At 58.1% G+C, this 17,592-nt stretch overlaps 1 protein-coding gene across 1 annotated transcript in view; it reads right to left on the reverse strand.

Moving 5' to 3' along the window:
* Positions 1 to 15,856, reverse strand: part of SRCIN1 (SRC kinase signaling inhibitor 1) — a 58,243-nt gene extending 42,387 nt beyond the window's left edge. The window contains exon 1 of the mRNA XM_052658381.1: positions 15,733 to 15,856. Within this exon, the coding sequence (XP_052514341.1) occupies positions 15,733 to 15,856 (124 nt within the window). The remainder of the gene's footprint in view (positions 1 to 15,732) is intronic.
* Positions 15,857 to 17,592: the final 1,736 nt, after the last annotated feature.

A 17,592-nucleotide genomic window follows, 5' to 3' on the forward strand; every position in this document is an offset into this window, starting at 1 on the left:
GGCATGACCAAAAATCACTCAACTAGGAGGGGAGAAAGAGCTCTGTTCAAACCCAGCTCTGCCACTGTCTGGCTGTGTAACCTTGAGAATGTTAGCAGCCTCTTGGAGCCTCAGTCATTTCATTTGTTTTTGTTTTTTTAAAAAGCTGTTAACACTCAGATGGGTGTGCAGGTTGCACACTGCACAAAGGCACCGGCTAGGGGCGTGGGTGGGGGACAGGCTCTTCCTGATCTGCCCAATCCCTTGATCTCCTTTCACTCCACAGTCATCACAACCAGGATGGTAGGGGGTTGCATTTTCAGTGACTGATGAAGGTCTGGCTAATTGGTTTCCCCAGGAAGGGCAGGGGCGGGGATGCAGAGGGGAGCACGTCACCCCTAGTCTGAAGCCCTCAAGCCCTCGCTGGAGAAGCTGGGAACAGCCCTGGCGTGTGCCCACACAGCCCGCGCTAACAAGCTAACTCCTGCCTGGCATCTCCACCACCATCACGCGCCCAGGGAAGGTGTCCTGTCAGCCCCACATCTCCTTGGAGAGGCAGCAGAGAGGAACATAGGCAGGGAGGAAGGGAGGGAGGTGGGGGGAGGCAGGAAAGCAGACGCCTGTGCTCCAGCTCTGCCACTGCTCTGGGGAGGCTGCCAGAGCACCTTCCATCCCCTGAGGGCGGGGGGATCTTGAGCCTTGGGGTGCTAAGGCCTGGGCAGCTGGTGTGGGCGAGGGGAACTTTACCATACCCCTGAAACTGCCTTGGGCTGAAAGCAAGCCCAAAGGGAGGCATCCTGTTCCCAGGAAGAGGGACCCCAGTCTGCTGGACGCGAGGGAGTGGAAGCTTCACCATGCACCCCAGCTCCCCAGAGGGAAGTGTCATCAACACCCAGGCTTCCTCGAGGGTCTCACAAATGTTGGACAGGAGCCCCAGCCCAGCTGGATCCTTCCACATCCTCCTCTGAGACACCGCCCTTTGTGGGGTCAAGTTCTCTCAGGGAGCTTTTCCCAGCCCCACACCCCAGCACCCAGACAGCTCCCTCAGCCACCAGGACGACGGGGTCCTGGTGTCTGCAGTCTCCAACCACAGGCCACGCTTCCGCTCGTCAACGCCTGAGCCCCGTGGTGCAGGTCGACATGCCCAGCACAGGCTCACAGACCCGTGCCCAGTCACGAGGGGCTCCCCTGCACCTACCACAGGCATCCACACACAGAAGGGCACACCTGGCCCCGCCGGGACTGGGTCACCCCAGAGCCGCCACCCTGACCCACCACTGTGCCATCTTGGATGCCATGCAGACAGACAGGGCACGGTGCCCAGACACACACTGTGTACATTTACCATCCCCTGACAGAGTCACTGCACGTGGGAGCTCCCTCGAGTGTTAGTCTCAGGCATCTCCAGTTTGGACTGAGAGACACTGGGAACCCCACTGGCCATCCTGAATCCAGCCACGCCTTCTCAGAGACACGATTTCCATGGCCCCTCTCTTGCTTTGCCAAGTTCAGGGTCTCTGAAAGTGTTTACACTTCGTCTTGACATAAAAGCCACTCCACTCTCACCAATGTTTACCCAGCCAGGCAATGCCAAGGACCGAGAGGCCGCTTCCAGACCTGGTACGCCCAGCCCTGTCTCCCTGTACAGGTTCTCAGCCTCCTGCAAGGAGCTGGCGGGCCTTGGACCCACTTCCACCTGCTGCCGGAGGGTGGACAGGAGTGCGAGTTTCAGCCCTCACCTCACAAGGTAATTACTCTACTGCCCTGCAAGCCGACTGAGAACAAACAGCAAATGTGCATCCCATCAGGTTCCCTCCCTAGGGATGCTGAGGTTAGTACTGGGAGAGACTCTGGAGGGTGGAAGAGGCGAAGCCTGAGAAGGCAGGAGGAGACTCAGGGTTTCCTGCCTGACTGCTGGGTCCACACTGACCTGGAAGCCTGCTCAGATTCCAGGGGCATCTTTCAGTTCTCCCTGGTGTCTAGACTGAACTGTCCCACCAGAGCAGCATCTGGGAAGGTGGCGCATGAGCTGGAAGGCAGGGGAGAAATGCACAGTCTCGCCTTCCATCTGCAAAAGACTTGAAAACTCCAGCCTCCCATCTCAGTTAAATCCACCCATCTGTGTGGAGTGACGAGATGTGAACTCAGCACCAGGCTTGCTGGGTGCTCTGGGGGAAACGGACCAACCGTGAAAGACAGCACTCCTGATTCCCTCCCTCCCACCAGGCATACACTCAGGACGGTCCCCAAGGAGCTCTGAGAGCCACTCTTCATTCAGTTCTCAGATACACCTTGTGAGGTTCTCCCCCATTTTACAGATGAGAAAGCAGAGACTCAGGAAGGGGTGACTTGCCCACGGTCAGAGCTGGTAAGTGGAGAAGCCCTGGTCTCGACTCTGGGGTTCTCAGCCAGGATCCCCCTTCCCTCCTTGATGCCCTGCTGATTCATCCCTGAATCTTCGTCTCAGCCCCTGGGCCAGAGCTCCTTATATCCCCTCAGTCTATCTAGCTTCCTAAGAAGGAGGAAGCTTCGAACAGCCCCCTCCCTAGTGAAGCACAGAGACCCTCAGCACCATCCTTTCTGGGGAGACCACACACCAGAGGAGCAGGGAGCCTTCCCTAGGGCAGGGCTGAGAGAGGGTGAGGCGCAGGTAGCAGGGCAGCCCCAGGGCCCCCGAAGCCCAGGATGGGAAGGAGGCCCCACTTTTCCACAACCCTCCCCCATACCTCAATTTGGTGCAGAGCCCCTCCCCCCCCAGCCCCTGCCACAGGCTGTGCCAACACCAAACTGCAAGTCCTCCATATTTCAGGAATGCCATCCAGCAGGGGCTTGGATACCTCCAGAAACAGAGAGCTCATTGTGTCTAAGGCACCAGATACCTTGTGGAATCCCTCCTTCCTTAAAGTGAGCCAGAGTCTGTGCCCACGGCCCTCAGAGGGACCTGGGGTGGGTCACGACTTCTCCCTTGGGGCCAGAATGAAGGCTCCTGAACCCAAATCTTCTCTCCCCAGCCCGACACCTCAAGTCCCTCCGTCTGTGGCCTGGCTTCAGCCCTGGGCTACCTGCACTGCCCTCTGCTGGGTCAGCCTCATGTTGTCACCTTTCCTGTTAGCTGGTGGCCTTCAGAATGGCTCCAATTGTCCAGACGAGGTCTGAGCAGCCCAGGTGACCCCACTGCGTCTGCACTCGCCAGCCCTCCTCCTGCCCCCAGCCTGTGGGCCAGGAGAAATCAATGCCAGGGCAGACCCAGCCCTGCTCTGGGACTAAGATGTACCTTCCTTGTCCCCTGCTCCTAACTTTCAGGCCTCCCCTGCCCTCGGGCCTCAGGGCCAGCTTGACTCTTCCTGCCAAGGTTGGATGATTCCTGGCAAAGTGAGTTCAACCTGCTGGCTCCTTCGAGGCACCTCCCTCTGCCTTCTGATGCCTGGCCTCACTAATGTGGTTCCAGGAGTCTGCTTGGGGTCTTAGCCCCTTCCTAGCAACTATGGCCCTGTCAGCCCCAGCCAGGCGTACCCAGCTCCAAACACCAAAGCCTTTGCCCAGGAGTTTGAGTGGGCAGCCTGCTCTGCCCATAATTCTCTGGTTAGTGGCCTGAGGCCCTTGATACCCTGCCCAGCAGCCAGCCATTGCAGGGGTGTGTCCAGCCACTCTAAGGACTGGAAAACCACAGCCCACACGATAACATCTGAAGCATGTTAACCACACAGTGCTTCCTCCTTGTTAACCTACTTCCTCCTCACCAGACTCTGCCCTACTGCCAGAGGGCCCTGGATTGGAAGGAGAGGCTCCTTCACCCCCCGCTTCTTCCAGCACTCTGCCCCGTATCTGCATGCCACGCTCGCACGGTGGCTAATTCTGGCATCTCATCAGACAGTAATTATGGGGGAATCAGCAGCACTGTCATCTCTGCAGCTCGGCACCTGTCACCACGCCACCATCCCCAGGCTGCTGGGCTGGGACCGGAAGCTGAGGGAGGAAGGGTTTACTGGGGTGAGGGGCATCTGCTCCCTCCTCGCCTCCGCAGCCCTCACTTCCTTCAACCCTACCTCCCCACAGGTGTGCAGCGCATGTCAACCAGGTGGCCAGTGGCCACTCCAGAGCTCCCTGTTAGCCAGGCCAGGTATGGAATGCACGTGCTCTGGGTCACACACAGGTGTGTCGAGGAAGGACACAGCACGCCGAGGTTCAAATCAAAAAATGCCCCTTCCCATAAGTGTGACACTGAACAAGTTGTTTTACTTCACTGGAGATCAGTTTCTCTAATGGGGAAAATAGTGCCCACCTTGAGCAGAGGGGAAGAAATAAATATATAGAGTATCTAGCCCAGTGGCTGGCACACAGATGATCATGTATTCATTAATAAACAATGCATAATAATAAATTAATAAACACACCTACTGTGTGCTGGGCAATATGAAGATGCCAAGGTAAGTGAATCGCAGTTTAGCAAAGACCACACTGGGTCTAGGCATGGGTCCTGGCCACACTGGGGTGTAGGCATTTTGTTTCGCTGGTAGTGTTTTATTTTGTTTCTTTGATTTTTAATGCCTTTAAGGAACATAAGCACGTTTCGCTAAGGTCCTTATCCACTGTTCACTCATTTCCGGCCCCTGAAAGAACTGGATTTGCTGCCCCAGGAGCGAGTGTGAACTCAGAGGGGCGATACCAAACTGCAAGTCCTCCCTATTCCAGAACGCCACCCAGCTGGGACTTGGACACCTCCAGAAACAGAAAGCTCATTACATTTAAGGCACCAAACATCTTGCAGTGCTCAGAGGAGCAAGCCTGGAGGTGGTCAGGGAGGGACACTTCAGGGAGGAGCAGAGGTGGGAGGTGACAAAGGCAGGGCCTTCCTGGAAGAGGAGGCGCAGGAGCAGAGGGTCCCAGAGGGAAAGGCGAAGCCCACTCGGAGCTGAAGGAGACAGAGGCATCTCAAGGGGTCTTTCCTGGTGCCGGATTTCCTCCTGGCTGCAGCGCCTCCGCTCCTTTCCCAGGTGGGTCCTGCTGGTGGAGCTATGACATACGAACACGTCCCCTCGCCCCACGAGCAGCATCTGCTGCCCCAGCCTCGTCACTGGGTCTCTTCCCTGGCCCCAGGCAGCCCACCCTCACTAGAGTGCAAAAGGACTCTGGCTAGAATCGAAAGGAGGTATGCACATGAGAATTCTCTAACCTCCAATCCACTTCTGACCCCGGACTTCAGGGTCAGGAAACCCCCACCCCCACCCCGACCCACCGAGACTCCCACAGGGGTGGACCCAGGAATGCAGTAGGGGGAGGGAAGTGGATTCCCAGTGGCTTGAATCACAGGGAACCGTGCTTGCGGGGGTGCAGAGAGTGAGGCAAAGGCACAGCCCTGAACATGCAGCATGAGGGACAGAGGCTCGACTTCAGGTGGAAGGCACAACGGCAGGAGGGGGAGCGGGGCTGAAGTCACCACGGTGACCCTGGGCATGTTACTTAACCTCTCTCGTCTGTCACCGCCTTTGTAAAACAGAGACTACAGCATGGAGCTCACATGACAGCTATGAGGATGAAATGAAGGGACAGAGGTACAGGGCCTGATCCAGCATATGGCTCATACAGTTTTGAGCAAAATTCAGTAAATATTGGTCATTTGTATTTTTATTATCACCAGGAATACTTTCCCCCCCAAACTCAGTAATGACTAAATGAACCCCCCATACCTCTCCAGCCCTGCACTCCCTTGCTCTCGCTGAGCCACAGAGGGAGCGTGGAGGTATCTTCTAACCAGAGTCGGCAGAGAGGAGCTGACCCCACAGGGCCCACTTCCAAGGAGGCCTCTGGACCCGGATGATGCCTGCCCCACCACAAACAATCTAATAACCCTTCACAGCACATTTTCAACCCCCCTCCCCACATGTTATTCCACTCTGGGTGGTAAAGCCAGATAGGGGTTGCCCTGGTTCTTTACAGATGTAGAAAGTAAGTCTTGGGAGGGACTGAGCTAGCTGTCTCTGGGAGTATTCTGGAAGAGGGTAAGTGAAAGAGGAAGACATTCAGTCTTTCCTCTTTTCCTAGTTCCTGACCCTCAGCCTTGGCCCATCTGTTTGTGTGCAGAAGTGGGGCGGCGGGGGTGGGGGGTGGGTTGTGTGACCAGGACAGGGGCCGAGGGGAAAGGCAGCAATTTCAAGTCACTTCTGCCTTCTCCTGACAGCAGCCACTGATAGGGGAGGGAGGGGAGCAGCGTCGTTGCTCTTTTAGGAAAACGGTAATTTTAATTAAGAGGCAGACAAACGAGCGCTCTGCAGATTGTCTCCAAGCAAAGTTATTAAAAAGCCATCAAGGCGGCAGCAGCCACAGTGGCAAGGAGGGCTGCCTGCCCCATCTGCCCGCCCGGGGCCGAAGCATCCCTCAGAGAGTGGAGAAGGGCTGGGGGACACGGAGCCTGCAAACAGCCAAGACAGGGACTCTGCAACCCCTCTTCAAGGTGAGACAGGCGCAGCACTCAGACACTACCCGGCTGGAGCTGCCCCACCCTAGGGAGGGGCTGGGGGAGGTACAGAAAGGGAACCACAATGGGGCAGCCCCTGCTATGGGCCAGGCTCTGGTCCGGCTGCTGCTTTTCCTATACTCTTCTCAACAAGCCTGCCATTTTATAGGCAAAGACATTGAGGCTCAAAGAGGGAAAGTGGCTTGTCCAAGGCCAGCACCTCAAATACGGCTTAAGTGAGCATTTGAACCCAGATCAGGCTGACTCTCAAGTACAGTGCTCTAGGCTGCTGGTCCTGGGCACAGAAGTGGGAGGTGGGCTCCCAGAGGCCCTCTGAAGTGGCCTCTGCTCTGGCCCAGCAGTGCTGCTCACAGTCCCCAGGTTGCATGGATTGAGACGTCCAGTCACTGCCTGCTTGGCGGGAACACACTAGGAGAGGAGTGCCATTGGGATGCTCAACGGAGACATGCAGTGAGGAGCAGCCGCCAGCAGGGGGAGCAGGGGCGGATGGGCATCAGTGGACAGACGGTCACTGCCCTTTAGAGTCAGGGGGCCAGGCCACAGCCTCAGGCCCCAAAGCCAGTGAACTCTGCCAACCCCTTAACCTCTATCCCCACACCACTTGAGTAACAGAAGAACTTTCAGTGTCTTTGTCACTGTTGGCCTCTGAGCCTAGCCCAGTGCCTGGCACAGAGAAGGTGTTCGATAAGTCCATATTGAATGAAGAAATGGATGGATAAACGAATAAACGATTAAATAAATGAAATGAGATCACAGATTTACAAGTACCTATAAACGCAACAAAGCTGTACTGAGGTCTACATGGTCCCATCTTCTCCCATCCCCCTCTGCTGGCTGATGCTGGAACACGGGTTGTCCCCCATAAGAAAGGCCCCTTGCTCCTGACCCCTCTCCCCAGGGCTCCAGTTCCCTCGACAGAGGGTTCCCTCCTCCTCCCCCTGCCCAGCCCCCACTGCATGGAGCTTTGCAGCGAGCACACACATATACGTGCACACGTGTTTGCTCGCACATACTAACTCACATGCACACACGTGCACACATAGACACATTCTCTGCCAGGCAAGGTGCCCTCCCCAGAGTCAAGTCTCTGCTGCCCTCTCCCCAAGCAAAGGCCTGGGCCCACCAGGGATAGCCCCCTCCCCCATTTCGCTGGGGAGCAGTGGGAGGCAGGATGGTAGGGAGAGGCCCCCCTCCTGGCTTACCAACCTGGAGACTTTAAACAGAGGGAGCAGAGTCCTGGAGCCTTCCCTCCCGCTGCACGCTGGAGCCCTGGGCGAGGGACAGGAAAGGAGGAAAGTGTGAACGGAGGCCCAGAGCCGGAGGACAGGAGCTGGAGAAAGGATGGGGCGGGGGCGGGGGCGGGGGCGGGGCTCCCACATCGGGATGGGCCGGCCGGACAGGGGCCTTGGCCGTGGGGCAGGAGGGGACAGGGACAGAGCAAGGCAGAGCCTTCAGAGCTGCCCCTTTGGGGGTCCCTGAGGGCTGGGGGGCAGGCAGGACAGAGATGGGGTGCTGGGTCAAGAGCTGGGGCTGAAGGGACAGAAACATTGGTGGGAGACAGACAGGAGACAGACAGCAGGACAACACAAAAAACATGGGGTTCCTCAGAGTGGGGTCCCCAGGACAGACAGCCAACAAGCCAGGCCTGGTTCTCCTCCCAGAAACGAGGACAGCCTCTTTACTGGGGGCCCACACAAGACCCCAGATGAGAGCACCTTGGAGGGCCCATCTGCCTCCCCCAGCCAAGGCCACCCCATTCAGGAAGGTTGGTGGGTTCAGAGTCTGAGGGCCTCCCTTCATTGCTCTGCTGAAACCCCCTCCCAGCCCAAGAGACCCCCATCGGCTCCACTCACCAACTAACCTTGAGGAAGGCCCCCTCCTCTGTCTGTAACAGAGGAAGCAGAGGTTCTTCATACCCGACAAGCGCGCGCACGCTCGCTGTGATGGGGACCGTGCCGGAAAATGGCACCCCTGCCCATACCGCCCAAAGCCCTGTGCCCAGCTCCTGCTTCCACGCTCGCCCAATCCTCAGCCTGCCAGAGCAGGGTCCCTCTCAGCTGTGCATCCCGCTGCCTCCCTCTCACTCGCTGGAAGTCCTTCTAACTGCACTGCCTCCCCCCCGGGCTGCGCTGCCCATCTTCTGCCTTGCATCTGGGGGTGCGCAGCACTACGACCTGCCTGCCTGGAGACACTGTGGCCTGGACGTCCTCTTGGGCCCAGCTCTCACTGGGCTGGTTCAGACCCATCCACGCCCACATCACGTCTGGCTGCAAGCATCCTCAGAGCCCCCTGCCAATCTCATGGTTCCAATTTTCCCACTGATTACCCAAGATGCAGGCACCCTGGGGAGAAGCAACTGTTGTACCCAGATGTTGGGACCTTGGCTGGGTGAAGAAATCAAAAATGTTCACTAACATATCTAACCCCAGAGGGCTTCCTGGACAGGCAGTGGGGTTAGGGGTGGGGCAGAGAGGGGCACCAGCTGGGGCACGAAGGCTCAAGAGCCCTAGCTCCCTCCTTACCGCTAGCCTTAAGTGGCAGCTCCAGGGGCCCAGCCCCAAACAGGCTGAGGTGAGAATCTGGGTTTTAAGGAAGACTAAAGAGACCTTCTCATATATGCCCCTTCTTCCTGGGGGAACAGCCACCCATTTTTCACTCTCAACTGGACAGTAAGGAGGAGGATAAGAACAAAGATTACTATTTACTGAAAGTTCACAATGTGCCAGGAACTCCGCCTAAATTACCTCATTTAATCCTGGTCCACCCTGTGAGGAAACCACCGTGATCAGCCTCAATTTACAGACGAGGAAACTGAACTTCAGAGAGGTGAGGTGACTTGCCCCAAGACACACAGTGAGTGTCAGGGCTGGAATGCCAGCCCAGATCTGTCCGAATCCAGAGCCTGAGCTCTTGACTGTAGATCTGAACGGCTTCCCATCCACCCTCCCCCAGGATTTTTCTGTCTCCCATTCAGTACCATCTGGGAAGTTCTGCCTAGTCTAACTTCCTTCCATCCCATGCTCCAATATAAACTATCTTTCATGGACGGTAGGGGAAGAGAAGGCTTTGCTTCCGTGCCTTTCTGCCTCATCCTAGGAATGGGAGGCAGATAACTCTAACTTTCGGCTGCAGATGGACCAAGGATCAGGGGAAGGGGATGAGCTGTTGGGTTCAGAAGCGGGTTCAGGATCTCCCAAGCTTCATCATTAAATGACTTCTGGCTTTCCAGGAGCCCTTTCCTACTTTCCAGTCGCCATGATGGAAGAAGCTCCAGGAAGCCCCTCAAAGGTCTCTTCTCATTTTAACATCCAGAAATCCTCCTGAGCACCCAGACTAGGGAGTGTCGATAAAGTCAGGGGCAGCAAAGCGAGAGTCACTGTCAGTCCTAGGAGCCCTGGCTTTTCCTCAGAGTTCCAGTTTTCAACTTAGAAGGAGGCTGAGGCAAGAATGGGGACTCATTCAGGCCAGCCTGACCATGGGGAGGGCTGGACTGGCATGGGGACAGCCCAGGAGAGGAGGCAGAGAGGCCCGGATGTATCTGCAAGGGCTTCAGTGAGCCGTGGCATGCCTTCCCAGTGAACTGGGATCGTTAATTCTTCCCCAATGAGGCAGATGCTGGGCCTGGGGTGACGCCACAGATGCCTGCTGTGCCTGCAATTATCAGTTGCCCTGGGGTGGAAGAAGGCAGGACGCACACCTTCTCTGCCTCCTAGGCTTTGCACAATCTCCAGCTAGGGCCGCTACATGGGGGTCTCTGGCTCTGGGCCCCCCGCCCCTGATGTGGGCCCCTGGGTCTGAGGTCTCCAGCACGCTCTGTGGCTAGGGTGGAAAAGAGGCCAGGGTGCTGGGATAATGATGTTTGCCAAGGTGTGGCAGGCAGGCACGTGAAAAACCCAGCTCCTTCCCAGTCTTAACGCCACTCCACTCCGGGATATGCAAGCAACTGGGCCAGGTGGCTGAGGCTACCAGGAACCAGGAAAAGGTTGTGGGGGAGATGAGCCACCAGCTGGAAGTGCCTCCACAGAAGAAAATATGGACTGGATTATAGTCCCTGGTTGGAATGGAGTGCAGCAAAGCCTTTCTGGGGTGGGAGGAAAATGGACGTAGCGAAATCCTATAGCTTCTCCCTTACCCATCCTCTGGGCCCAATGGACAGATTTAGACAAGGTGTGCCTTTGGAGCAGGAAGGACTGTTTGTAAGACATGTGCAGGCACACAAAAGCACCAGTATTCTCTTGGGCCAAATCTCCATTTTTCCTGGTTTTTCTGGAGCTGGGAAGTATTATTCCCACTCTCTGTATGGCAAGGCCTGTATTATCTCAGGAGAGAGGAGATGGGTAGAACCTGTGACAGCTTGAAGGGACCTTGGATTTTCTAGTTCCATCCTTTCTCACACCAGGGGCACTGAAGACCAGAGGAGGCAACTAACTTGCCTGATGTCACACAGCAGTAGGGAGGCAGGCAACCTGGCACCATGCAATGAGTGTTCTTCACCGTGCACTTGACCTCTCTGCCCTGGGGGGTCAAAGCCGGATTTCCCTGTCCCTTCTCCTCCCCAGCAGCTCTGAACCCCCCTCCATCATGGCCCCCTGCACTCTGCCAGCCGCCACGGCCACACGAGATTGAACTGGACCTACCAAGCTACTGTCACTAGCCCAAAGGTCATCTCAAAGGTCATATTAACCAGTCCCCTGCACCTAGGTACAACACTAGCCTACTTGCGTTCATATATTCCTATCATCGAGGGAAAGATGCACACACAGCACCTCAGAGCAGCCACCCTTCATGCACTGGGAGATTTCCTTCCCATCTAACCTCGATTCCTCCTGCTGCAGCGTGGGCCTGTTTCTTCTCAAGCTGTCCTGAGCAAAGACAGGGGGAGGGGAAGAAGAACAGGATTCCCAGCCTCCAAACCCTCTGTCTGCCCACCTACAGCAGAGAGGATGAGGGCAGAGTGTCCCAGGGTGGCTGGGCCCTGAGCCCAGTGCGCTGTGCTAGGGGCAGGAGGGCTGCGGTGGCAGCTTGAATGTGGGAGAAACAGCTCTTCTTGGAATTGTCCTTCCAGCTTCTCATTCCCTGCAAACTCCTGCATCTCGCGTTAGGGGAGGGTCTCCACTGCGTTCAGAGATAGCCATCCCCTCCCCATACCATTCATTGTTTCTTACGTGACAGGCACTGTGCTGGACATTTTCATCCGTTGTTTTCACTTAAGCTTCACAACAATTCTGTAGTCAGAAACTAATTTGCCTGCTCGGCCAGTTCCTCCCTGAGACTAAATCTAACCTGGATCCCTCTTGCTGCATTTCCTCTGGTCTGTCCTCCATGGCGGTGGAGAGGTGATTTTTGCTCCTGTCTTCAGAAATCCCATCTTACTCAGTGGCCCACCTTATCTTGCCCAGGCTGCCAACCTTTACCCCAGTATTGCCCCATGTGATGGGCATTATGAGGGGATGGGTGAAAGAAACTGAGGCAGGTTGAGGGTTGAGAAGCAGGACACTGGCCTGTACCAAACACAGCACTTAGCAGGCGGCAGGGGAGGAGGCCTGTGAGGTCAGGCAGTGTGCTGACTGGGCAGCGCCCGACATGCAATGATCCTGGTCTCAGTGACCATCTCTCAGGTCCAAGTTCCTACCCACATATACCTAAAGCCCAGGTGCCTGAGCAGAAGTGAGTAGGGGCATAAGATGGCAGGACCTGTCCTGGGCTGTGGGAGGCAGCTGAAGCCAGAAAGAGGTACTGTTACACCTAGCTAAGCTCCTGGCATGTAGAGGGTACTTAGGCCCTGAGAACAGAGGACGGAGACCTCCAAGCCCCTCTGCCCATCTCACTGGGGTTTCATACAACTAGTGGTAGCCACAAGCAACTGCAGTGAATTCACACCACTTGGCTTTCCTGTTGGACTTCTCGGAGCAGGACTGACAAGGGCAGGGGTCCCCTCCACTAGGGCTACCCCCTTATTCTGCCTCTAGCAGGGCTGGAACACAGGAGCCACCTCCCTAGGGAATTCTCAGACCCCAGCTTCCATCCCTCTGGGAGATTCCCGCAGTGACAGCCTGGGCCAATGGGCAAGGGGAGTCTGAGTGGTGGGTTGGGCTCTGGTCCCTGTGGGCGGCACCCTCCCCTTTCAAGCAGGCACCATTAATGTATGCAAAGCATATGCAAATCACCCAGAAGAGAGACACAACATCGGTGGAATGACAGAAGAGACCTTGGAGAGGAGCCAGCCCGCCCCCTTTTTTCACAGGTGAGGAGAGGCCCTTGCCAGGAAGGGACTTGCTCAAGGTCACGCGGACATTTGGGCGCTAACGAACGAAGGATCCTAAGAAGGTCTCTTTACTCAGCCCGGTGCTCTTTCCATGACAGTCTTGTTTTCCATATGGGGGGCTTACAGGATGGTGCAGGGGTCTCAGGGTCTGTACAGGGTTCCCTTGGCCACCTCCCTTCCCCATCTGAGCCTGGGTAGTGGGTGTGGGGGAACCGTGGGCCAGGGCGGCAGTGATGCCTGGGGCAGTGGGTGACCAGAGGGGTGACAGGGCCAGAGGCGCTGGTTTCCCGTCAGCCAGACAGCAGTAGGTGGCAGAAGTTGAGTGTCTAAAGCCCAATGTCAGGGCAAGGTGCCCGCTGTGTTCGGGGAGGGGGACAGCGCCCTCACCACACACACATCTCTAAGTGCTCTGCAGCCCCCTTCCGCCTGGCCTCTGGTAACTATGACACCTGACAGACCATAATAGTCCATTCAAGCCCATCCCTTCTGTGGCTGCAACTCCCCTTCCCCACCCCTCCCCACCAACTTGGCTTCTCAGCCTTCCAGTCGGTCCTAGAAAGCAGGACAGATGCTATGGAAAGAAGACAGACAGATCGGAGGGGGCAGACGGGGAGAAAAGGGGAGACTTGGGAGTCAAGTGAGGGAGACAAAGAGGAGAGAGCGCAGGAAGGGCAGAGAGGGAGAGATGGAGGGGCGGAGGGGACGGGGGAAGAAAGCGGAGAGTCTGAGAAGCAGAGCTGTTCCTGAATGTAGGAACGGTGAAGCTGAGGGGCCCCTAGTCTCCAGACCTGATGGGCAAGGCTGGAGCCCGGCTGAGGGTCATGGGAGCCCCATCGAGGCCCGAGGGAGTCTGGGACCATGTCCCTGCCCCTCTGCCCATCTCCCCAGCAAATCCCTCGGCTGCCAGGAAATCGGTCCTCCCTTCTCTGCCTCCCTCCGCTCTCCTCCCCTCCCTCCCTCGGGGCAGGCAAGCACAGCTTCCCAGCCAAATCCAAAGCCTTCATCTCCGCTTTTCAGAGCTGGGAATGAAAGAAGGGGAAGCAAATGCAGCCCTCAAACCCGCTGACGGCCAGATTTTTATTATCTTTGCTCGAATGGGCCCTAGGAAGCCAACAAGGGATTCTTCAAAGAGCATCTGAGTGGCTCATTGAAGCCTGCACCTGCACCAGCCCACCCAGGACAGGCAGCCAGGGCCTAGGGGGGCACAACCTGTCCCCCACCTCCCACCAAACCCAGAGGCCAGTGGGAGGCTGCCAGGAGCCTCACCCTCAGCTCCCTGTGCCTAGTCAGGGGCTGTTCGGTCAGACTGCCAGGCTCAGAGGCCAGATGCCGGCCCACTGGGCCTCGGAGGCAGTCTCTGTCCCTCTCTGGACCTTGAAGACACAGACGAAGGAAGAAATCGGATCTCCTTGCCAGGGGTTGGAGGAGATAAGTGCTTGGGATTCCTCGAAAGCAAAGCTTTCATGGCAAGCTCCAGATCCATCCCTGAACTCTCAGCCTGCCCGCTCAAGGGCCTACTGTCTCCCTTCCAACGGAGCAGCCCCTCCCTTCTAGAGCCTGGCCCCACTACTCGGGATGATTCTCGGACTCCAAACACAGCTCCCTCAGGTCAAAACCCCGTCTCCTTTCCTTCCCCAAGACCTAACCTGGAGTAGAGACGGGACTAAAACAGATGTGATACCTCCAAGAGCCCAGCCCCCTCTCTGTTCGAACTGGGCAGCCGTGCCACCATTAGCCCCAGCTCTGACCACACCGGTGAGATCGATGCCCACAGCCAAAGAAGGAATCAATGGTTCTAATTAAACCTTTTTTCCAGGGTGGGTCCCTGGCCAGAGAGAGAAAAAGAGAGATCACCTGAGGCTTTGCATCACAGCACCCAACTCTGTACCCTGTATATATTTAAGAGACCTGGAACCCTGGATTCCCAGCAGGAATCAGGCCATGAAGACCCCAGACACCATCCCCTCCTCATTAGGCAAGGAGAAAAGGAGGCAAGCAGAAAGAATGGAGCGGGGGACAAGCCTCCCAATTCCCAGGGACTTTCCCCTAGGAGGGCTCCCGGTCTCCATTCAGCACTGCCTGAAGACCACAGCTGCTTCTTCCAGATCTCCAGAGCACACTTGCATCTCCATCCCAGCCCTGAGGGTCATCACAGAGACCTGGCCATCGTGGTAAGGGCGGAAGGAGCAGGGCTGGGGTGGGGGGGCGGCACTGGACAAAGACCCTCTTGTCCCCAAGGCACGGTGGCAGGAAGCCAGGGCAAAGCCTTTGCACTCGCTGCCAACGGTGCCTGGGTGCCAGGCAGTCTGGGTGGAGGGGGAATCTTATTCTTGGAACACCCTCCCCTTATGCCTTATCCCTTGCTTCTACACTAGGCCACCAGTTAAGTCTCTGCCTCAACAACTCCCAGCTTGCCCAGAGCCTTCCTTCCTGTATGAATGCAGGACCCTGACACTTGCCCACAGTGGCCCCAGCCAGCAGAAGACCTCACACATAAACCACAACTGCCCCCCACATTCGTACACATGCACAGCCATGCCAGAAACCACCACCACCACAGCTGCCACCAGTGACGACGGAGCCCCACATTTTCACAGTGACAGTCTCCATCAAATGCCTCATCAGTTCTTTAAGACAGCAAGAGGGACAGGGAAAGGAATATGAGAAACTGAGGCACGGAGTTAGACAGCAAAGCAGTTGGCTCAAGGTCACCCAGACCAAGATATTCAGAGTTGGAAAGAAGGCATCCTATCCCCGCCCCAAAGTGCTCAAACTCAGCACCAATTAATATTCAGACTCACAAGCCTGGAAGTCTGATTACCTATCCCCTCTCCCAGCCCTCATCTGTTTTTCCCTTCCCAAAACAACAGGAGTTCGAACATCTTCTGTAAGGCTCCAGCCAGGAACCCACTTCCCTTCAAGTTGGGGGCTACAAGACCTGCTGGTTCCCTAGTATTGGAGAAGAGGGACTGCCAGTCCCGGATGTCCTCGCACATTCCCTGTTCTTGCTCACCTGGCTCCCCTCGGCCCCCGGGGTCCCTCGGTCCGGCCTCCTCCCTGGGAGATCGGGCTCTGCCCTCCGCTGTCCTCTCCCACCAGGCCAGGGCAAAGCGCCGGAGGCACTGCCAGGGCTGCATGGGGAGGGGTGGGGCGGGGGGGCTTGCACCAGCAGCCGCACACGCCCCGCCGGGCCCTGCCAGCCGAGCTGCGGAGGCACCCGGCCGGCCCCCTCTGCTTCCACCAGCATCCTGCTGCCCCCACCGACAGGACTCGGAGCTGGCCCAGGAGCTTCTGACGTAGCAAGGGGGTGCGTGGGAGGGGAGGGGGGAGCTTAGCGCGGCCCCTCCCCAGCCCCGCCCTCTGCCGCTCAGCTTCCCTCAGTCCCTACCTCCTCATTCACCCTAGACACTCTCCCCAGCTGGGGGCGCCCTCTCCCGCCCCCTGGCCTCTTCGCCCCGACTTAAGAGCACATGGCCCCTCCCCCAGTCCCTCCCTCTCGGGCCCCTCCCTACCCGCCAGTAGAGATGGGAGCGGGTCCCCAGTTTCTGCAACTGCTACCTTGCTACCTAGGCTCCCAGGTCTCCAGGGCTAGGGCCTCGAGGTGACGGGAGGGTGGGGAGGTGTTGGGGGGAAGGAAAGGGGAAGGGGGCGGGAACACAGGCTGGTATCCTGGCAACACAGCCAATCCCAGAATACATTCATCCCCTTCCTTCCCTGGGGGGCTGGCGCAAAGCGCCTACCACCACCATCCAAGGGCGTGCACCTGATTCTGGGACCTGGGGGGAAAGAGAGGCTCTTGATGCTCCCACCACCTCTCCATCCCCTTCGCCTCTCGGCATCCTCCTCTTCATCCACCTCGGATGGACCACTCCCTCCCCCACTCCCTTCACCATCCATCCCCCTTTCTCTTCTCTCCTTCCTTCCCTGCCCCGCGCAAACCTCTTTAAAATTGAACCCCCCACCTCTCCGGGGCTCCCTTCCCCGGGCCTCACGAGGCCCTCCCCACCCGGTCTCCAGCCTCGCCAATGCCGGACCCCTTCTCTGGACCCAGCACTCCTCACCCGGTCCTTCTCCGGAGCCCGGCACGCCGCGGTCCCCTGCCCCCCAACACACCTGCGACCCGAGCACCCCTTGCCCCGCCGGCCGCCGCCTCCCCGGCCCGGTCGCCGCCCCCGCCCCCGGCCGAGGGGAAAACACACAAAGAAAACAGAAATACCTTCCACTTAAGCATGGAGGCACATTAGGAAGGAGAGAGACAGGGACATGCCTTGGGACGGAGCGTTCCCCATCGGGCGGGGGCGCGGGGGGCGGGGGCCCCGGGCCGGCCTGCCTGGCGCTTGCCCTCTCGCCGCCTCGCGGGCTCCTCGCTGGGCCCCAGCCCCGGGGCGCGGTGCCAGGCGGGCGGGCCGGGGGCGCGGGCCCCGCCGGGGTGGACCAGCTGGGAGGGCGCCGGCGGCCGGGCGTGTGGGTACGCGCGCGCGCGCGCGGGCGTGTCACCGAGTGTGCGAGAGCGAGTGTGTATGTGTGTGTGTGTGCGCGCGCGCGGGGGCCGGTGCGGGTGTGTCACTGCGGGCGGGAGCGCGCGCGGCGCGAGCACGCGCTTGTGGCTGGAACGTACAAAGGGCCTCTGGGGTGGCAGGGAGCTGGGAGGGGAGGGGGCCGGCGCCTCCAGCCCTCCAGTTGTGCGGCTGGATCCCGCGGCTCGCGGCCTGGCCGCGGATGCGGGGCGCGCTCAGGCCTCCCCCCCGCTGCACCTGCTTCTCATACCCCGAGCAGTCCTCAAGCCATGATAGAGACAATTGCCTAAAGCCGGGAGCCGGCCTCGAAGGAGGGGGGTGCATCTCGAGGGTGTGGGAACTTGTTCTCCAAGCCC

The sequence above is a fragment of the Budorcas taxicolor genome, chromosome 19, assembly GCF_023091745.1.
Source record: "Budorcas taxicolor isolate Tak-1 chromosome 19, Takin1.1, whole genome shotgun sequence".
NCBI classification, from domain to species: Eukaryota; Metazoa; Chordata; class Mammalia; order Artiodactyla; family Bovidae; genus Budorcas; species Budorcas taxicolor.